At 45.0% G+C, this 22331-nt stretch overlaps 1 protein-coding gene across 1 annotated transcript in view; it reads left to right on the top strand.

Moving 5' to 3' along the window:
* LOC143800762 (vomeronasal type-2 receptor 1-like) overlaps positions 1-22331 on the top strand; it is an 82759-nt gene that overhangs the window by 1052 nt on the left and 59376 nt on the right. The window contains exon 2 of the mRNA XM_077281209.1: positions 238-507. Coding sequence (XP_077137324.1) covers positions 238-507 — 270 coding nt within the window. The remainder of the gene's footprint in view (positions 1-237; positions 508-22331) is intronic.

The raw sequence follows: 22331 nt of genomic DNA, 5'->3' as shown, positions 1-22331 counted from the left end.
AATATTGAAAAAATACATATTTGGTAAAGAAAATAATATAACCCCTGTAGTTTTCCCACTTTACTAGTACATCATGTACAATTTCAGAACAATAAAAAAACCTATTGAATTTCAATGTGTCACGTACTGCTGTCCACATCAATGTATTCTTTAATCTGATATCAAACATAATGTCATTAATCATTAACTGGTAGAAATGTTGTGTATATTTTCAGAGCTCTTTTTTCCACTTACAAGGCCTTTTTGGATTTTCAATTTGCCATAGAGGAAGTGAATAAAAATCCGTACATTTTGCCCAATGTGACCTTAGGATATTATGTGTCTGATTCTTGTACCAGTGCTAGAAAAGCTGTGAAAAGTGTCATACAAATATTATCAGGACCAGAAGCTCCCGTCCCTAACTATAACTGCGGGAAAGAAAGTAACATTGCAGGTTTTATTGGAGATCAGTTATCAGTAACAACTGTGCCGATGGCAGAACTGCTGAATCTGTATGGATATGCACAGGTAAGAAATCAGCAGCCAATAATTAACACCAGTCCATGGTCAATAGTCCAGGATTCCAGGCTTGGTTTATTATTAACACTAGCTGGTGAGAAATCACCTGTATGCTGCACAAGATGATTGTTGTCAGGTTAGCTAGTTATAACCTGAACCTGGGATCTTGGAGAGAGAGGAAATTCTCTTAGCTCCTGTCCACAACCTGAGACTACTGACTTGGACCATGTATCGGGGTCATGCGAAAAAAACAGTTATGAGAGCCCAACTAAACTAAGACTTTTTGTTACTAATGTAATTTAGCTGATCTGGTTCACCTTCAACCTATTATCACTGAGTAACATCTGAAACTTTATTTAAATGCCTATTATTTTTTACAAAACATGGACAGTAGTGATGAGCGAATATGCTTGGTACTGCTCGGTACTCGATGTAGCAACGTTGCTCGATTGAGTATCATGGATGCTCGAGCACTATGCTCGATTGGCGCACCAGATCACTCATGTTCGGCGTTCATATCAGACACCCTATGCTGTGTGCGGTTCCAAACCTCAAACATGGACTCTAAGCCAAAAGTGCATTGGCTGCACCTAATTAATCTTGGTGAATGGCTGCATATCAGCCAATTACCATGCTCTATCACTGTGTGCACTTCCTGCTGCATCACAATATTGGCATAGCTGTGATTGGTTGGCGCAACACATGAGATAACCTGTATAAAGACAGCATCACATGTTGTGCCGCGTTGTCAGACAGAAGAAAAGAGTGCAGTAAAGCTTAATGCATGCAGCCCCTTTAAATCTACTCTTTACAGCCTGTGTTGGTGGAGCTGCTGCAAAGAGAAGACGTGGTAGCTCTGCACCTGCTACATAGATCTGATTAATGCTGGCAGAATGGTATGGGCACAAGATGGTGAAAAGGTGGTAGATTGGATGGTTGAAAGTGACTAATTTGTTGGCATTGTCTTCCACCCATTGTCCTGCAGAATGCACAGATTTGGCACTTAAGGACCATGGTCATGAACATTCATCCACCTCAACCCCTTTCAAAATAGCCAATCTGTCTGAGCCACTAGTTGTGCAGCAGTCTCTTCTGATGCTTGAGGATTCCTCTGGCTGGGGTTCAATGGCCAATCCAACTGGCCTTGCCCCAAGAGTGAAAAAGACGGAGAGTACTGATGCTCAACAATTTACTGTACAGTATGTCGGAGGATGAGTATGTGCGAGGGCCAGTGCACACTGTCAGAACACCACTGTAGCACAAGTCAGAGAATGAGTAAACACGGGTACTAACTGCTGTGTCTATTTGCTGTATGCCAACTGGCAAGGTATGAAGGGGTACGGAGTGGTTTGAAGATGCAGTCAGTACGGCTGCTGCTATTGCCCCCCATGCCAAGTAAATGAGCAAAAATAAACTAAAGTGTGAGCAGCCCTTAGCTATGAAAAATTCTCAATAACGTATTACCCAGAGGGTAAATAGACCCAATATAAGGGATGCATTAAAACCTAACTTTAATTATTTTTCAGTGTCTAAGTAAAATAGATGTACTTGCGCTATGAATACCTTTCCAAATGGGAGTTCAAAAGTAAACTGGACCTCTGCGGGTATGGGACCGTGTAGGAGCCCACACTACAGCAGGAAATAGATCTCTAGGATACCAGTAGTGAACCAGTAATAGCAGCTGAATCTGTAGGGTTCAAAGGGTATTCAAAGTACACATCAGGTAATCAATCTAATTGTCCCACATTCTGAGGTGGCAAACAGTCAAGTGGGATACAGAAAAATGGGGTACCACTAAGTCCCCCCAGTCTCTTAAAATATTTTCCTAGAGGACCACAGAAAATTACCAGGCAAAAACCCTGAGTGCAGAGAGCTGCGGTAGGTCTTCCCACCAAGTAATGTAATACTGACTGTAATAGAGGGAAAGTGGGTTTACCTTTCCTTTGATGGGTTAGATTTACAGCAGCTCTCTGCACTCAGGGTTTTAAACCCTACAGATTCAGCTGCTACTACTGGTCCCCTGCTGGTATCCTAGTGATCTATTTCTGGCTGTTGTGCAGGCTCCTACACGGTCCTATACCCGCAGAGGTCCAGTTTACTTTGGAACTCCCGTTTGGAAAGGTATTCCTAGCATAAATACATTATCATTTATAAATTAGTTAATTATGACAATTGTGTGGTTATTGTCATGCTTGCAACTGAATCCTTTCTGGTATATACCAACACCACTAACAATTTTTTGATCTGTTTAATTGATTTCATTTAATCTATTAACCTCTGGGCCATTTTCCATTTTTGCGTTTTTGATTCTTGCTCCCCTTCCTCCAAGAGTCATAACTTTTTTATTTTTTTGTCAAAATGGCCATGTGAGAGCTTCTTTTTTGCGGGACAAGTTGTACTTTTGAAAAACATTGGTTTTACTAGTGATGAGCGAACGTGCTCGCCACTGCTCATTACTCGCCCGAGTATCACTATGCTCGGTGTACTCGGCGGGCAACGAGTATTTCCGGGATTATTCAGCTGGAGCTCGGGTCTCCACAATGCAATTTTTGCACTCTATAGAGTGCCAGTGAACATGCAGGGATTGTCTATCATGCACTGTAATGCCGCAGCCATCTTTGCTGTGGTATTACAGTGATTTGCTGGCCACACTGCGTCATCTGATCTATAAGAGACCTGGTGCTGCCCTGCTTGCCACATTCTGCTCCAGACTCAGCTGGTGTAGGGAGAGCTGCTGATGAGACAGGGTCAGATTTGTTCTTTTATTAGTTAGTGTAGGTCTGCAACTGTTCAGTCCACAACTCCTGAGAAACCATCAGTCCTTTTAAGGGCTTATTCGGGGGTACATAGATTGCAGTGCTAGGTAGGCAGGGGAGTCTATGTGCACATATCCACATCAGTGCAAGGCATGCAGGCAATGTATGTGAGTAGGGTTGAGCGACTTTCATTTTTTTAAGATTGAGTGGGGTTTTGTGAAACCCGACTTTGTCCAAAGTCGAGTCGAGTGCAGTCGGCCGATTATCGCTAAAAGTCGGGGATCGACCGAAACACGAAACCCAATGCAAGTCAATGGGGAAGCATAGTCGGCAGTGAGTGGAGGCCAGGAAAAAACCTACAGTGCCCATTTTAATGCCAAAAATATACATTCTTGTTTCTGAAGCTTGTCAATCTTAATTAACTTTATAATAATAGTTGGGCATTGGAAATTGGGGGTCATTTGGCAAAAGTTGTGGGGGGTAGGGCTGGTTCAAGGTTTTAGTGGGCCCAGGAAACGTGGACTACGTCACGGCGGTGGAGCACTGAGAGGTAAGTATTTCAACTTTGCAAGTGCTGTGATCCTGAGCAAGCAGGGAGGCCCACTCGTTCGCATTGGCACTGGCACAGGGCCCCTCAAAGTTCGGTGGTGTGTTTGCACGGCGGGGGCGCCTCCCACCGGCAGCGTCACTTTTGTGTACTCTGAGGGGCCCTGTGCCAGTGACGTCGCCAACGAGTATGCCCCCCACCTGATGAAGGAACCTGCACTTTCATCTGCACCTTCCTCTTTGTCCCTGTGTAAGGTGGTATAACATGCGGGAAGGGGAACCTTACTTTCAGCAGGGTCAGATTCTGGCTGTGTAGAATGCAAGGGGAATGTAGTGGTCTAGGTCAATGTACCAGCAGACTCATCTAGCAGTGGCTGGGCAATGGGCAGGATGAGGAGGAAACACAGATATAGGGCCAAAGAATAAAGTAGGCTAAATGCAGTTCCAAATTGGTAACAGGACTAAACAGGCAGCATTGCTTTGTTCAGTGGAGTAGCAAACCCAGGAGCAGCAGACACTGTTTTAAGGGCCCAACCACACTAGTAGGCCAAATGCAGTTTAATATCTGCTACTATAGGCCAAAAGCATAAAGACTGAAGCTCAGATTTATACAGTGGAGGACAACACCAGGGAGCGGCAGACAAAGTTAGTAGGCCCTAAACACCAATTTTTTTTAAACAAGAACTTAATGAGAGCCAGAAGGTTGAAGCTCAGATTTAGACAGTGGAGGACAATTTGAATTAGGGACTGCAGACAGACTTAGTAGGCTGTCCCCTGTGGACCATGCATCCACCACATTAACCCATTGAGCCGTAATGGACACGTAACCTTCCGTGGCCATGCCTACAGGTCCATGCGTCTGTTGTCAGGTGCACCTTTGTACTCACAGATTGCCAGAGTGCATGGACAATGGAGGTGGTGCTGGTGGAGGGCTGGGATGGCTTTTCTTGCAAAAGAAGTGTCGACTGGGTAGCTCGTAGCGTGGGACAGCGTAGTCCATCATGGTTTTTTTTAATATTACATAAAATAAAGATATAGGCTCTATGCACTTTAAAATAGGTTCCAGGGGTACACGGGCAGCATTGGTGTGGTCAGCGGAGGAGGAGGATTGCAAGGAGGGACCGCAGACAGGCTTACTAGGCCTAAAATAACTAAAAATAGGCTCAAGCCAGTTTTAAATCGTTTACATGGATACACAGGCAGCATTGTGGTCAACGGAGGAGGATTGCAAGGAGGGACCGCAGACAGGCTTACTAGGCCTAAAATAACTAAAAATAGGCTCAAGGCAGTTTTAAATCGGTTACATGGATACACAGGCAGCATTGTGGTCAGCGGAGGAGGATTGCAAGGAGGGACCGCAGACAGGCTTACTAGGCCTAAAATAACTAAAAATAGGCTCAAGGCAGTTTTAAATCGGTTACATGGATACACAGGCAGCATTGTGGTCAGCGGAGGAGGATTGCAAGGAGGGACCGCAGACAGGCTTACTAGGCCTAAAATAACTAAAAATAGGCTCAAGGCAGTTTTAAATTGGTTACATGGATACACAGGCAGCATTGTGGTCAGCGAAGGAGGATTGCAAGGAGGGACCGCAGACAGGCTTACTAGGCCTAAAATAACTAAAAATAGGCTCAAGGCAGTTTTAAATCGGTTACATGGATACACAGGCAGCATTGTGGTCAGCGGAGGAGGATTGCAAGGAGGGACCGCAGACAGGCTTACTAGGCCTAAAATAACTAAAAATAGGCTCAAGGCACTTAGAGTTATCTCGCAGGGGTACACAGGCAGCATTGTTGTGGTCAGCGGAGGACGATTGCAAGGAGTGTCTGACACAGTTAGTACTCACAAAAAATAAATAGAAGTTAATGTCTCGCAAAAAAAAAAAAGTGTGGCATACTTAGGTACAGGGGTGGGCTCATCTGCTGAGTTTCTGACATAGTAATTTGGCAGTAATTATTTACTGGTGCCAACATAGGACACTGACCCAGACTACTTTAACTAGCATCATAGATGTCAACAAATTGGTATTGTCAGTGCCAGGCATTGAATGATGTCAGCGCATAGACTAAACATTGGTGGAGCTGTGAGAGATAATTTTGCATGTGGTAGAGCACATTTTGAGCTGGGGTAGGGGGGAACTCTCTAGAGGCCGGCGGGACCGCCCCAGGGCCCCTCATGTTACAACGGTGTGTCTGACATTGGGTGCGCGCCACCACCGCCAGAGACACTTTATTGTACTATGAGGGACCCAGTGGCTGTGCCGTCGACCAAAAGCGGGCACACCCACCTCTTCAGACAAACTGCACTCTAACGGGTGCTTGCGCCAAGTGGCGAGACCACGGCCCCGTGGGGGGAGTTTCCCATTGAGGGAGGTGTAAACATGTCGTATGCTGGACAAACAGCTGCTGCAAATTAAGAGATTGGAACACTCAGTAAGGGTACCGTCACACAGTACCATTTACATCGCTACGACGGCACGATTCGTGACGTCGCAGCGATCGTATGATTATCGCTCCAGCGTCGTAGACTGCGGTCACACGTTGCAATCACGGCGCTGGAGCGATGCCGAAGTCCCCGGGTAACCAGGGTAAACATCGGGTAACTAAGCGCAGGGCCGCGCTTAGTAACCCGATGTTTGCCCTGGTTACCAGCGTAAAAGTAAAAAAAAAACAAACAGTACATACTTACATTCCGGTGTCTGTCCCCGGCGTTCTGCTTCTCTCCACTGTGTAAGCGCCATAGCCGGAAAGCACAGCGGTGACGTCAGACGTCACCGCTGTGTTCGCTTTCTGGCTGGCCGGCGCTCACAGTGCAGAGTAGCTGAGACGCCGGAGGACAGACACCGGAATGTGAGTATGTACTGTTTGTTTTTTTACGTTTACGCTGGTAACCACGGTAAACATCGGGTTACTAAGCACGGCCCTGCGCTTAGTTACCCGATGTTTACCCTGGTTACAAGCGAACACATCGCTGGATCGCTGTCACACACAACGATCCAGCGATGTCAGCGGGTGATCAAGTGACGAAAGAAAGTTCCATACGATCTGCTACGACGTACAATTCTCAGCAGGATCCCTGATCGCTGCTGCGTGTCAGACACTGCGATATCGTATGGATATCGCTAGAACGTCACGAATCGTACCGTCGTAGCGATCAAAATGGCACTGTGTGACGGTACCCTAAGACCAGTCCACAAGCAAGACCTTTTTATAGGAAAGCTAGGTGTCAACCGGGAAAGGTGGGGAAAAATAATTTGAAATCCAGGAGTGGTTCATTTTAATGAAGGTTAGATCATCCACACTTTGGGTAGCCAGACAAGTCCTTTTTTCGGTTAATATTGAACCAGCAGCACTGAATACTCTTTCTGATAGCACACTTGCTGCTGGGCAAGCAAGCTCCTGCAATGCATATTCTGCCAATTCAGGCCAGGTGTCTAATTTGGATGCCCAGTAATCAAATGGGAATGACGGTTGAGGGAGAACATCGATAAGGGATGAAAAATAGTTAGTAACCATACTGGACAAATGTTGTCTCCTGTCACTTTGAATAGATGCTGCAGTCTATCTGCGGTTTGAGGGGCAGTTACAGGCAAATCTACGTCACTTGTCTCCCTTAAAAAAACAGAACCCGGCCTTGCAACACCACTAATTTCGGTTGGCCCAGGAGAAGCTTCCTCATTAAAAAAGTACTCATCCTCATCATCCTCCTCATCCTCCTCCTCCTCTTCGCCCGCTACCGCGTCCTCTACACGGCCCTGACCAGACAATGGCTGACTGTCATCAAGGCTTTCCTCTTCCTCGGCTGCAGACGCCTGCTCCTTTATGTGCGTCAAACTTTGCATCAGCAGACGCATTAGGGGGATGCTCATGCTTATTATGGCATTGTCTGCACTAACCAGCCGTGTGCATTCCTCAAAACACTGAAGGACTTGACACAGGTCTTGTAGCTTCGACCACTGCAAACCTGACAACTCCATGTCTGCCAACCAACTGCCTGCCCGTGTATGTGTATCCTCCCACAAAAACATAACAGCACGCCTCTGTTCGCACAGTCTCTGAAGCATGTGCAGTGTGGAGTTCCACCTTGTTGCAACGTCGATGATTAGGCAATGCTGGGTAAGGTTCAAAGACCGCTGATAGTTCTGCATACGGCTGGAGTGTACGGGCGAACGGCGGACGTCGATGATTAGGCGATGCTGGGGAAGGTTCAAAGACCGCTGATAGTTCTGCATACGGCTGGAGTGTACTGGCGAACGGCGGATATGCGAGCAAAGTCTGCACACTTTGAGGAGCAGGTTAGGTAACCCCGGATAACTTTTCAGGAAGCACTGCACCACCAGGTTTAAGGTGTGAGCCAGGCAAGGAATGTGTTTCAGTTGGGAAAGGGCTGTGGCAGCCATGAAATTCCTTCTGTTATCACTCACTACCTTGCCTGCCTCAAGATGTACAGTGCCCAGCCATGACTGAGTTTCTTTCTGCAAGAACTCGGACAGAACTTCCGCGGTGTGTCTGTTGTCGCCCAAACATTTCATTGCCAATACAGCCTGCTGACGCTTGCCACTAGCTGTCCCATAATGGCACACCTGGTGTGCAACAGTGGCAGCTGCAGATGGAGTGGATGTGTGACTGCGGTCTGTGGACGAGCTCTCTCTTCTGCAGGAGGACAAGGAAGAGGAGGAGGGGGGGCGAACGCCTACAGCCAACTCTTTCCTTGACCGTGGGCTAGGCAGAACTGTCCCAATATTGCTGTCCCCTGTGGACCCTGCATCCACCACATTCACCCAGTGTGCCGTGATGGACACGTAACGTCCCTGGCCATGCCTACTGGTCCATGCATCTGTTGTCAGGTGCACCTTTGTAGTCACAGACTGCCTGAGTGCATGGACGATGCGGTCTTTAACATGCTGTTGGAGGGCTGGGATGGCTTTTCTAGAAAAGAAGTGTCGACTGGGTAGCTCGTAGCGTGGTACAGCGTAGTCCATCAGCGCTTTGAAAGCTTCGCTTTCAACTAACCGGTAGGGCATCATCTCTAATGAGATTAGTCTAGCAATGTGGGCGTTCAAACCCTGTGTACGCGGATGCGAGGATGAGTACTTCCTTTTCCTAACAAGAGTCTCATGTAGGGTGAGCTGTACTGGAGAGCTGGAGATCGTGGAACTAGCGGTGGTGCCGGTGGACATGGCAGAATGAGAGAGGGTTGGAGATGGTATTCTTGCCGGTGCCCTACATGCAGTGTTTCCTACTACGAACCTGGTGATTTCCTGACTGCTTTGGCCTGGAGACAAAAGCTGCACAGATACTGCAGGTGTTGCGGGAAATGGTGGGGTTACAGGGAGGGAAGGGATGTAGCGTTGCTGACTAGCTTCATTGGCCGAGGGTGCTGCAACCTTTAGGGACATTTGGTAGTTAGTCCAGGCTTGCAAATGCATGGTGGATAAATGTCTATGCATGCAACTTGTATTTAGACTTTTAAAATTCTGACCTCTGCTTAAGGTAGTTGAACATTTTTGACAGATGACTTTGCGCTGATCATTTGGATGTTGTTTAAAAAAATGCCAGACTGCACTCTTTCTACTATAGGATACCTTTTCAGGCATTGCAGACTGAGCTTCTTTAACCGGATGGCCACGCTGTCCTCCAACTGGTTTTGGTTTTGCCAAGCGTTTTTGGCCAGATACGGGCCCGGCAGATGGAACCTGTTGTGATGTTGATGCCTGCTGTGGCTCCTCCTCCTCCGCTTCAGAACTACTGCCGCCTGCACCCTGTTCCCCCAATGGCTGCCAATCGGGGTCAACAACTGGGTCATCTATGACCTCCTCTTCTATGTCGTGTGCAACTTCGTCTGTGTCACCGTGTAAGCCGGTGGTATGGCGTTCGTGACGGGGCACCATAGTCTCCGCTGGGTTTGATTCTGCCTCAGTACACTGCGAGGGCAATGTTCTGGTCTGAGTCAAAGGAACAGCATAGTAATCTGGCTGTGGCTGTGCATCTGTGCACTCCATGTCCGATTCAACTTCTAATGGGCATGGCCTGTTACCTGTTTCACTGTCTAACCCAGGAACGGTATGTGTAAAGAGCTCCATGGAGTAACCTGTTGTGTCGACTGACGCATCCTTCACTGTTGTTCTGGGTGAAGGACACAAGGAAGCGACTTGTTCCTGACCGGGAGCATCCACTGACGATGCACTGCTCTGACATTTGGCACTTTCCGAGGAGTAGGCGAAAGAGCTAGAGGCAGAGTCAGCAATGAAAGCCAATACTTGTTCCTCCTGCTCCGGCTTCAAAAGTGGTTTTCCTACTCCCAGAAAAGGGAGCGTTCGAAGCCTTGTGTAGAAAGACGATGAACCTGGCTCAACAACTCGAGACTTAGGTGCTGTACTGCTTTTACCACGACCACCTGATGCTCCACCACCACTACCATCATTACCAGCTGACAATGACCGCCCACGGCCACGACCTCTTCCACTAGACTTCCTCATTGTTTGCAAAACGTAACCAAAGTAACTGTATTTGTTACTGTAAAACAACTTATAAGGTGAACTCAAACTTCTGTAGGATTTATATATACCTTTATAGGTGTCTGACACTGAAAGGAAAATCAGGCCCAATGTTACACACTAGGTTTTCTGTGCCCCAATAATTTGAGACAGATGGCACACACAGGACCGGCACTCAAGCAGAAATGCCAATCTTAATCTCCCACTATTTTTTTTTTCAGGGAGAATTTAAAAAAAAAACAAAAATGGCCAGTATTACACACTGTTTTTCGGTGGCACACAATGAGAGACAGATGCCACACACAGCAATGGCACAGAGGCAGACTTGCCAATCTTTATCTCCCACTATTTATTTATTTTTTTACAAGGAGAATTTACCCCCCAAAAAAATGGCCCAGTATTACACACTGGTTTTCGGTGGCACACAATGAGAGACAGATGCCACACACAGCACTGGTACAGAGGCAGACTTGCCAATCTTTATCTCCCATTATTTATTTATTTTTTTACAGGGAGAATTAAAAAAAAAAAAAATGGCCCAGTATTACACACTGGTTTTCGGAGGCACACAATGAGAGACAGATGCCACACACAGCACTGGCACAGAAGCAGACTTGCCAATCTTTATCTCCCACTATTTATTTATTTTTTTACAGGGAGAATTTAAAGAAAAAAAAATGGCCCAGTATTACACACTGTTTTTCGGTGGCACACAATGAGAGACAGATGGCACACACAGCACTGGCACAGAGGCAGACTTGCCAATCTTTATCTCCCTGCAGTAATCTCAGAAAAGTATGGCAGGCAGCTATAAAAAAAGGACTGCTGCACACAGAAGTGTGGACAAACAAACAAGATAGCTGTGCAGAAAGGAAGGAACAACAGGATTTGTGCTTTGAAAAAAGCAGTTGGTTTGCACAGCGGCGTACACACACAGCAACGCAGCTATCAGGGAGCCTTCTAGGGCAGCCCAATGAGCTACAGCGCTGAAGAAAAAAAAATGTAGCTTCCACTGTCCCTGCAAACAAAAGGTGGTGTTGGACAGTGGAAATCGCTACAGCACAAGCGGTTTGGGGGTGAATGTACCCTGCAAAACACTATCCCTGCTTCTGACGAAGCGGCACCTCTCCCTACGCTCAGATCAGCAGCAGTAAGATGGCGGTCTTCGGGAACGCCCCTTTATAGCCCCTGTGACGCGGCAGAAAGCAAGCCAATCACTGCAATGCCCTTCTCTAAGATGGTGGGGACTGAGATCTATGTCATCATGCTGCCCAGACTCTGCGTCCACCTTCATTGGCTGAGAAATGGCGCTTTTAGCGTCATTGAAACGCGACTTTGGCGTGAAAGTTGCGTACCGCATGGCCGAACCCACACAGGGATCGGGTCACGTTTCATGAGACGCCGACTTTGCCAAAAGTCGGCGACTTATGAAAATGAACGATCCGTTTCGCTCAACCCTGTGAGTATATAAATCTCACTGCATACCTCAAGAGGGTCCATTAATGTCTGCTGCAGCCTATTTTATATATACCTATCTGCAGGTATCTGTGGCTAGTATTATTTTTTTTTTGGCACCTGAATACTGCAAATATTATTACAAAGCAATCCAGAGCCCTCTTTTTTTCTACATTTATTTGCTTGGTCACACTGTAGACTACAGCCAGGTCATTTTAATAGATGGAGCAATTTAAAATGTTTTTTTTTTTGTCTCAGGCATCAGATGTTAGTGCGCAGAAAATTCTGGCTTTTTTATTGGTACTGTAGTATTTTTTTCTTACAACATTTTTTGACACCATTTTGCTGACCAAAAAATCTTTAGCTGTTTCAAAAATATTTAGCTGCAGTCTTTTGTACACCACATGCATCGCATATCATTAAGCTAATCTTTTTTACAATTTTGGTGGGCCAAAAAAAATCCAGGGCACATATTTAACAGTGTTCTATCTCCGTCAGACGAAAGATCTATGTGTGTTCTACAAATTGTGGCATTTCCTGCCTATATTCCACTGTTTTCCTGTCGGTTACCCTAGGTGTATACAGTATTTTGGGGTAAAAAAAAACAAAAAACTCCAGGCCACATATTGAACAGTTTGTTATCTCCGTCTGATGCCTGGTCTATCTGTGCTCTACAAATAGTTGCTTTTCAGACCTGCCTTCCACTTTTTTTGCTTTTGCTGTCGGCTACCCTAGGTCTATACACTATTTTGGGGTAAAATATAAAAAAAACCTGGCCACGTATTGATGATCGTGATATCTCCCTCAGACTCCTGTTCTATCTGTTCTCTACAAATAGTTAATTTTCAGGCCTACATTCCATTTTTTTTTCTATCTGCTACCCTAGGTCTATACACTATTTTGGGCTAAAAAATTAAATAATACAGGCCACGTATTGAACAGTCTGGTATCTCTGTGACATGCCTTATCTATCTGTGGCCTACAATTTGTATCATTAGATTAGAGCTGAGGCTTGCATTCACCTTTTTATTAAAATTAGTAAGGCCGTGGCAAGGGACAGGGAAGTGGACGTGATGGTGATGGTGCATGCAGAGGTTAAAGCTGTGGGCAAGCTGAAAGTGGGCCACAACAAACACCCACATCTTCTCACAATAGATTCCTGTCAGAATTCATAGGGCACAGCAGAACAGCACTCTTGACACCAAAGCAGCGTAAAAAGGTAGTTGGTTGGATGGCGGATAATGCTTCCAGTCACTTTGCCACCACCACCAGCACCATCTTCCACACAGTAATGTCTGAGTAGCCGTGACTCTGGACCGCATATTCCTCACCCTGATCCTCCTTCCTCCCACATGCTGACTGCCCTGAGACAACAGATCCAACACTTGAGCACTCCGAAGAGTTTTTCACTTTTCCATTTATAGATTCAGACCTCTCTCCCAGTCCACTTGAAGCAAGGCAAGATGAGATTACATGTAGCGATTCCCAAATATTTGAGCAACCATGGTCACTCGAAGGCGATGGTGTTTATGTGTCACAAGAGGTGGACAATGATGAGACACAATTGCCAGGAACACAGGAGGAGGACTAGGGTATGGAAGTGGAAGAAGAGGTGGTGGATGATATAGCCACTGACCCATCCTGGAAGGAGGACATGCATGGCGAGGACAGCAGCACACAGGGGAATGAAGGCATAGCACCCCAACAGGCAGGAAGACGCACTGTGGTGTCAGACAGAATGTGGGCAACCATTCCCCACAACACTAACATGATGGAAGTTTCCAGTCCAACTGTAAGGTCTTCTTGAGTCTGGCTGTTTTTTGAAGACTTTACCGATAATCTCAAACAGGCCATTTGCAACACCTGCCATGCCTGCATCAGCAGGGGTAGCAAAACTACCCGCCTGACCATCACTAGCATGATTAGGCACATGGCAACAAAGCACCCGACTTTGTGGGTCGAACCACAGGTACCAGGAACAGTGTCTGCGGGTAATGCCACTCCTTCTTCTACTGTTGTGCGTGAAGCCTATCCCCTATCCACGGTGCATGTGAAGATGCCTCTCGCCCTGCACCTGCTATTACACAGACTCAACTAGCACCATCATCGAGCACATCCTCATCCTTGTCCCAGTACAGCCTTCAGTTGTCCATACCACAGTCATTGGAATGCAAGCAGAAGTATGCCTCCAACGCCCCACAGGGCACAGTACTAAAGTCACAAATTTCTCATCTGCTTGCACTCAAAATGTTGCCTTTTAGGCTCTCCGACGCAGCCTGCACCTTACCGAGGGAAGCGGCAGCGTTCTTTGTTTAAAATTCGCGCTTTTCTTTCCTTACGTGAAGTCCCGGCTTGTGATTGGTTGCGTGCCGCCCATGTGACCGCAACGCAACCAATCACAGCAAGCCGTGACGTAATTTCAGGTCATTCAGTATTTTAAAATTACGCTCCGGCTATGTGATTGGTTGCGTCGCAGTAACATGGGCGACGCAACCAATCACAGCAAGCCGTGACGTAATTTCAGGTCATTCAGTATTTTAAAATTACGTCCCGGCTTTGTGATTGGTTGCGTCGCAGTCACATGGACGACGCAACCAATCACAAGCCGTGACGTCACGGGAGGCTGGACACGCGCGTATTTTAAAATGCGCGCGTGTCCAGCCTCCCGTGACGTCCCGGCTTGTGATTGGTTGCGTCGCTGTCAACCAATCACAAGCCGGGAGGCTGGACACGCGCGCATTTTAAAATGGCTTCCCGGCTTGTGATTGGTTGACAGCGACGCAACCAATCACAAGCCGGGATGTCACGGGAGGCTGGACTCGCGCGAATTTTAAAATGCGCGCGTGTCCAGCCTCCTGGCTTGTGATTGGTTGACAGCGACGCAACCAATCACAGGCCGGGACGTCACGTAAGGAAAGAAAAGCGCAAATTTTAAGCAAACAACGCTGCCGGTTCCCTCGGAGAGGTGAGTATAGCAATATTTTTTATTTTAATTCTTTATTTTACACATTAATATGGTTCCCAGGGCCTGAAGGAGAGTTTCCTCTCCTTCAGACCCTGGGAACCATCAGGAATACCGTCCGATACTTGAGTCCCATTGACTTGTATTGGTATCGGGTATCGGTATCGGATTGGATCCGATACTTTGCCGGTATCGGCCGATACTTTCCGATACCGATACTTTCAAGTATCGGACGGTATCGCTCAACACTAGTGTTATGATGCTCGTAAATAATAAAAAAAAAAGTAGAACCCCAGGGGGAAATGGTTGTCAGCCCTTACACTTAGTGTATGGGCATTCCAAGTATAGGAGACCCACTATTTTAAATTGGGATTTATATTGGGAAAACATTCATAGGAGGACATACTTCCTACTTCCGACACCAACACTAGAGCACGAGGGTGAACATATTCCATGATGCTACAGCAACTCTAGTTGTTTTCAACAGTATATGATGGCCGTAAACACATTTTTTAAAAAAAATTACCCCCCATGGGGAAATGTTTGCTAGCCCATGCACTTAGTGTATGCGCATTCCAAGTATAGCTGAAGCGCTCCTTTGTAATGTGAAAGAAAATTTATAAGACTCTCCTCCACGTTTCTTGTAAGGCGGGTTGTGGTGCGTGCAAATTACGGCCAGGCCTTGCATTCACTTCATGGACAAAATTTATGGTAATAAAATTAAATTATAATGGGAATTTTTGTTTCATGTGGCCATCCAGTACGTGGCTTCAAAGGGTTATTGGAGTGCATGTAACATTGGTGCAGGGCCGGCCTTGCATACAGTGTATAAGCAAACAGTATGGGAGACATGCTTTCTTCTAATGGGAACAATTTTGTCATGAGGCCATAAAGTACATCTGCTGAAAGGCTAATTGGGGTGCATGTAACTTTGGGGCAGGCCAGGCCTTGCATTCAATGCAACATTTTTCAGGAGGACCTTGTATATGTTTTGTAAAAAGGGGTATTGGGGTGCGTCCTAATTTTTGGCAGCCCAGCCACTCACTGCATAGGAAATAACAGTATAGGAAACCCACTGTTTAATGGCCCTTTAAGAGGATTAATGTCGCATGATGACAGTCTAAAAATAGGCTCCGTGAGTTTAAGAGTCCCTCCTTTATAAATGAAACAAGATGGGTCTCCTTATGTGTCACACACCACATGGCCAGCTAGGGGTGTTAAATGTTACAATGACATTTCCCTGTAAACGCATTTGTATTGGTTGAAAGCAATGCTAAAGTTTAAAAATGCTTCAAAAACATAGCGTGTGAACTTAGCCCAAGTGGTGGAGGAACATTTTGGTCTGGGGTTAATTATTTTGCCTTATATGCAAGTCATTACCCTGGAAAGGATGTTCCTTAACATATTTCCCTGAAAAATGCATTTTGGTTTCGTTTTTGTATTTTTTTTGGTGTGCCTGTTAAAATGGCGTGAAACTCTGACAACATTGGTCACAGCTGAGACCTAGGAGTCAGGATTGCTTCCAGGGGTGATCCCCATGATGTTCCTGTGTCCTTTGAGCTGTGTTTTCATGATTTTCAGATGTTTTTAGACCTCAAAAAGGACCCCCGGGGGGGATTGCGGTAAAAATGATCGGGTTTCCCATAGACTTACATTGGGCTCGTTGTTCTGGCTGAGTACCCGAGTATTACAAATTGTTTGACCTGAGCAATGAGTACCCGAGCATTTTAGTGCTCGCACATCACAAGTTTTAACATATTGTGTACTGTAAAACAGGAAAAAAAATTCCAAGTGCGGTGAAATTGCAAAAAAAGTGCAAGTCCACTTTTTATTTTTTTAACATGTTCACTAAATGATAATACTGACCTGCCATTATGATTCTCCAGGTCATTAAGAGTTCATATACACCAAACATGTCTAGGTTCTTTTTAATTTAAGTGGTGGAAAACAAATCCAAATTTTGGTTTACAAAAAAATGGCGCCATTTTCAGAGACTTGTAACATCTGAATTTTTTGTGATTTTGGGCTGGGTGAGGGCTTATTTTTTGCTTGCCAAGCTAACATTTTTATTGGTTGTTACAATTTTGGTGTAGATACAATATTTTAATTGGCCGCTATTGCATTTTATTGCAATGTATCGGCGACCAAAAACCGTAATTCTGGCTTTTTGACTTCCTTTCTCATTACGCCATTTAGCGATTGGGTTAATTCATTTTTATATTGATAGATTGGTCGATTTTGAGCATGCGATAATATGTATATGTTTGATTTTTTTATTTATTGTTTTATTTTGAATGGGGTGAAAAGGGGGTGATTTGAACCTTTATATTTTTTTATTATTTAAAATATTTTTAAAACATTTTTTTTTATTTTTTGCATGCTTCAATAGACTCCATGGGAGACTAGAGGCTGCAGTTGACTGATTGGCTCTGCTACAAACAGGCGATGATCAGATCACCTGTATGTAGGAGAAATGCTCACTTGCTATGAGTGCTGACTAGGGTTGAGCGACTTTTACTTTTTTAGGATCGAGTCGGGTTTTGCAAAACCCGACTTTGTCAAAAGTTGAGTCGAGTGAAATCGGCCGATTATCGCAAAAAGTCGGGGATCGACCGAAACACGAAACTCAATGCAAGTCAATGGGGAATCAAAGTCTGCAGTTAGTTGAGGACAGGAAAACACCTACAGTGCCCATTTTAACCCCTTAAGCCCCGAGGGTGGTTTGCACGTTAATGACCGGGCCAATTTTTACAATTCTGACCACTGTCCCTTTCTGAGGTTGTAACTCTGGAACGCTTCAACGGATCTTGGCGATTCTGACATTGTTTTCTCGTGACATATTGTACTTCATGATAGTGGTAAAATTTCTTCGATATAACTTGCGTTTATTTGTGAAAAAAAGGGAAATTTGGCGAAAATTTAGAAAATTTTGCAATTTTCCAACTTTGAATTTTTATGCCCTTAAATCACAGACATATGTCACGCAAAATACTTAATAAGTAACATTTCCCACATGTCTACTTTACATCAGCACACTTTTGGAACCAAATTTTTTTTTGTTAGGGAGTTATAAGGGTTAAAAGTTGACCAGAAATTTCTCATTTTTACAACACCATTTTTTTTTAGGGACCACATCTCATTTGAAGTCATTTTGAGGGGTATATATGACAGAAAATACCCAAATGTGACACCATTCTAAAAACTGCACCCCTCAAGGTGCTCAAAACCACATTCAAGAAATTTATTAACCCTTCAGGTGTTTCACAGGAATTTTTGGAATGTTTAAATAAAAATGAACATTTAACTTTTTTTCACACAAAATTTATTTCAACTCCAATTTGTTTTATTTTACCAAGGGTAACAGGAGAAAATGGACCCGAAAGGTTGTTGGAAAATTTGTCCTGAGTACGCTGATACCCCATATGTGGGGGTAAACCACTGTTTGGGCGCATGGCAGAGCTCAGAAGGAAAGGAGCACCATTTGACTTTTCAATGCAAAATTGACTGGAATTGACATGGGACGCCATGTTGCGTTTGGAGAGCCCCTGATGTGCCTAAACATTGAAACCCCCCACAAGTGACACAATTTTGGAAAGTAGACCCCCTAAGGAACTTATCTAGATGTGTGGTGAGCACTTTGACCCAACAAGTGCTTCACAGAAGTTTATAATGCAGAGCCGTAAAAATAAAAAATCATATTTTTTCACAAAAATGATCTTTTCGCCCCCATTTTTTAATTTTTCCAAGGGTAAGAGAAGAAATTAGACCACAAAAGTTGTTGTGCAATTTGTCCTGAGTACGACGATACCCCATATGTGGGTGTATACCATTGTTTGGGCGCAGGGCAGAGCTCGGAAGGGAAGGAGCGCCATTTGACTTTTCAATGCAAAATTGACTGGAATTAAGATGGGACGCCATGTTGCGTTTGGAGAGCCCCTGATGTGCCTAAACATTAAAACCCCCCACAAGTGACACCATTTTGGAAAGTAGACCCCCTAAGGAACTTATCTAGATGTGTTGTGAGAACTTTGAACCCCCAAGTGTTTCACTACAGTTTATAACGCAGAGCCGTGAAAATAAAAATTCCTCTTTTTTTTCACAGAGATTATTTTTTAGCCCCCAGCGTTGTATTTTTACAAGGGTAACATAATAAATTGGACCCTAAAATTGTTGTCCAATTTGTCCTGAGTACGCTGATACCCCATTTGTGGGGATGAACCACTGTTTGGGCGCATGGCAGAGCTTGGAAGGGAAGGAGCGCCATTTGGAATGTACACTTAAATGGATTGGTCTGCAGGCATCACGTTGCAGTTGCAGAGCCCCTGATGTACCCAAACAGTAGAAACCCCCCACAAGTGACCCCTAATTGGAAACTAGACCTCCAAAGGAACTTATCTAGATGTGTTGTGAGAACTTTGAACCCCCAAGTGTTTCACTACAGTTTATAACGCAGAGCCGTGAAAATAAAAATTCCTCTTTTTTTTCACAGAGATGATTTTTTAGCCCCCAGCTTTGTATTTTTACAAGGGTAACATAATAAATTGGACCCTAAAAGTTGTTATCCAATTTGTCCTGAGTACGCTGATACCCCATATGTTGGGGGGAACCACTGTTTGGGCGCATGGCAGAGCTCGGAAGGGAAGGAGCGCCATTTGGAATGCAGACTTAAATGGATTGGTCTGCAGGCGTCACGTTGCATTTGCAGAGCCCCTGATGTACCCAAACAGTAGAAACCCCCCACAAGTGACCCCAAATTGGAAACTAGACCTCCCAAGGAACTTATCTAGATGTGTTGTGAGAACTTTGAACCCCCAAGTGTTTCACTACAGTTTATAACGCAGAGCCGTGAAAATAAAAATTATTATTTTTTTCACAAAAATGATTTTTTAGCCCCCAGTTTTGTATTTTCACAAGGGTAACAGGATAAATTGGACCTCAAAAGTTGTTGTCCAATTTGTCCTGTGTACGCTGATACCCCATATGTGGGGGTAAACCACTGTTTGGGCGCATGGCAGAGCTCGGAAGGGAAGGAGCGCCGTTTGGAATGCAGACTTAGATGGATTGGTCTGCAGGCGTCACGTTGCATTTGCAGAGCCCCTGATGTACCTAAACAGTAGAAACCCCCCACAAGTGACCCCATATTGGAAATTAGACCCCCCAAGGAGTTTATCTAGATCTGTTGTGAAAACTTTGAACCCCCAAGTGTTTAACTACAGTTTACAACGCAGAGCCGTGAAAATAAAACATCTTTTTTTCCCACAAAACTTATTTTTTAGCCCCCAGTTTTGTATTTTCCCAAGGGTAACAGGAGAAATTGGACCCCAAAAGATGTTGTCCAATTTGTCCTGAGTACACTGATACCCAATATGTTGGGGTAAACCCCGGTTTGGGTACACGGGAGAGCTAGGAAGGGAAGGAGCACTGTTTTACTTTTTCAATGCAGAATTGTCTGGAATTGAGATCGGATGCCATGTCCCGTTTGGAGAGCCCCTGATGTGCCTAAACAGTGGAAACCCCCCAATTATAACTGAAACCCTAATCCAAACACACCCCTTACCCTAATCCCAACGGTAACCCCAACCACACCCCTAACCCTGACACACCCCTAACACTAATCCCAGCCCTATTCCCAACCGTAAATGTAATCCAAACCCTAACCCTAACTTTAGCCCCAACCCTAACTGTAGCCCCAACCCTAGCCCCAACCCTAGCCCTAACCCTAGCCCTAACCCTAGCCCTAACCCTAGCAATAACCCTAACCCTAGCCCTAACCCTAGCCCTAACCCTAACCCTAGCCCTAACCCTAACCCTAGCCCTAACCGTAGCCCTAACCCTAACCCTAGCAATAGCCCTAGCAATAACCCTAGCCCTAACCCTAGCCCTTACCCTAACCCTAACCCTAACCCTAGCCCTAACCCTAACCCAAACCCTAGCCCTAACCCTAACTCTAATGGGAAAATGGAAATAAATACTTTTTTTTATTTTTTTATTTTTCCCTAACTAAGGGGGTGATGAAGGGGGGTTTGATTTACTTTTATAGCGGGTTATTTAGCGGATTTTTATGATTGGCAGCCGTCACACACTGAAAGACGCTTTTTATTGCAAAAAATATTTTTTGCGTTACCACATTTTGAGAGCTATAATTTTTCCATATTTGAGTCCACAGAGTCATGTGAGGTCTTGTTTTTTGCGGGACGAGTTGAAGTTTTTATTGGTAACATTTTCGGGCACATGACATTTTTTGATCACTTTTTATTCCGATTTTTGTGAGGCAGAATGACCAAAAACCAGCTATTCATGAATTTCTTTTGGGGGAGGCGTTTATACCGTTCCGCGTTTGGTAAAATTGATAAAGCAGTTTTATTCGCTGGGTCAGTACGATTACAGCGATATCTCATTTATATCATTTTTTATGTTTTGGCACTTTTATACGATAAAAGCAATTTTATAGAAAAAATAATTATTTTGGTATCGCTTTATTCTCAGGACTATAACTTTTTTATTTTTTTGCTGATGATGCTGTATTGCAGCTCGTTTTTTGCGGGACAAGATGACGTTTTCAGCGGTACCATGGTTATTTATATCTGTCTTTTTGATCGCGTGTTATTCCACTTTTTGTTCAGCGGTATGGTAATAAAGCGTTGTTTTTTGACTTGTTTTTTTTTTTTTTCTCACAGTGTTTACTGAAGGGGTTAACTAGTGATATAGTTTTATAGGTTGGGTCGTTACGGACGTGGCGATACTACATATGTGTACTTTTATTGTTTTTTTTTATTATTTAGATAAAGAAATGTATTTATGGGAATAATATTTTTTTTTCTTTTTTTAGGAATTTATTTTTTATTTATTTTTTTACACATGTGGAAAAATTTTTTTTTACATTTTTACTTTGTCCCAGGGGGGGACATCACAGATCGTTGATCTGACAGTGTGCACAGCACTCTGTCAGATCTGCGATCTGCTGTACAGGGCTGCAGGCTTACCAGCGCCTGCTCTGAGCAGGCACTCGGTAAGCCACCTCCCTCCCTGCAGGACCCGGATGCCGCGGCCATCTTGGATCCGGGACCTGCGGCGAGGAGGGAGGTAGGAGACCCTCGGAGCAACGCGATCACATCGCGTTGCTGCGGGGGTCTCAGGGAAGCACGCAGGGAGCCCCCTCCCTGCGTGATGCTTCCCTATACCGCCGGTACACCACGATCATGTTTGATCGCAGTGTGCCGGGGGTTAATGTGCCGGGGGCGGTCCGTGACCACTCCTGGCACATAGTGCCGGATGTCAGCTGCGATATGCAGCTGACACCCGGCCGCGATCGGCCGCGCTCCCCCCGAGAGCGCGGCCGATCGCGTATGACGTACATTCCCGTCAGTGGGAATTAAGGCCCACCCCACCTCGACGGGATAGTACGTCAGATGGGATTAAGGGGTTAATGTCAAAAACATCAATTCTTGTCACTTAAGCTTGTGAATCTTAATTTACCTTATAATAACATTTAGTCATTGAAAATTGGGGGTCATTTGGTCTAAAGTTGTGGGGGGTAGGGCTGGCTCAAGTTTTTTGTGGGCCCAGGAAACGCGGACTACGTCACGGCGATGGAGCCGGGAGAGATAAGTATTAAAAC

Source organism: Ranitomeya variabilis, chromosome 1 (genome assembly GCF_051348905.1).
Source record: "Ranitomeya variabilis isolate aRanVar5 chromosome 1, aRanVar5.hap1, whole genome shotgun sequence".
Taxonomy (NCBI): Eukaryota; Metazoa; Chordata; class Amphibia; order Anura; family Dendrobatidae; genus Ranitomeya; species Ranitomeya variabilis.
Note: the sequence above shows the minus strand (reverse complement) of the source record. Positions and strands in the feature narration are given on the sequence as shown.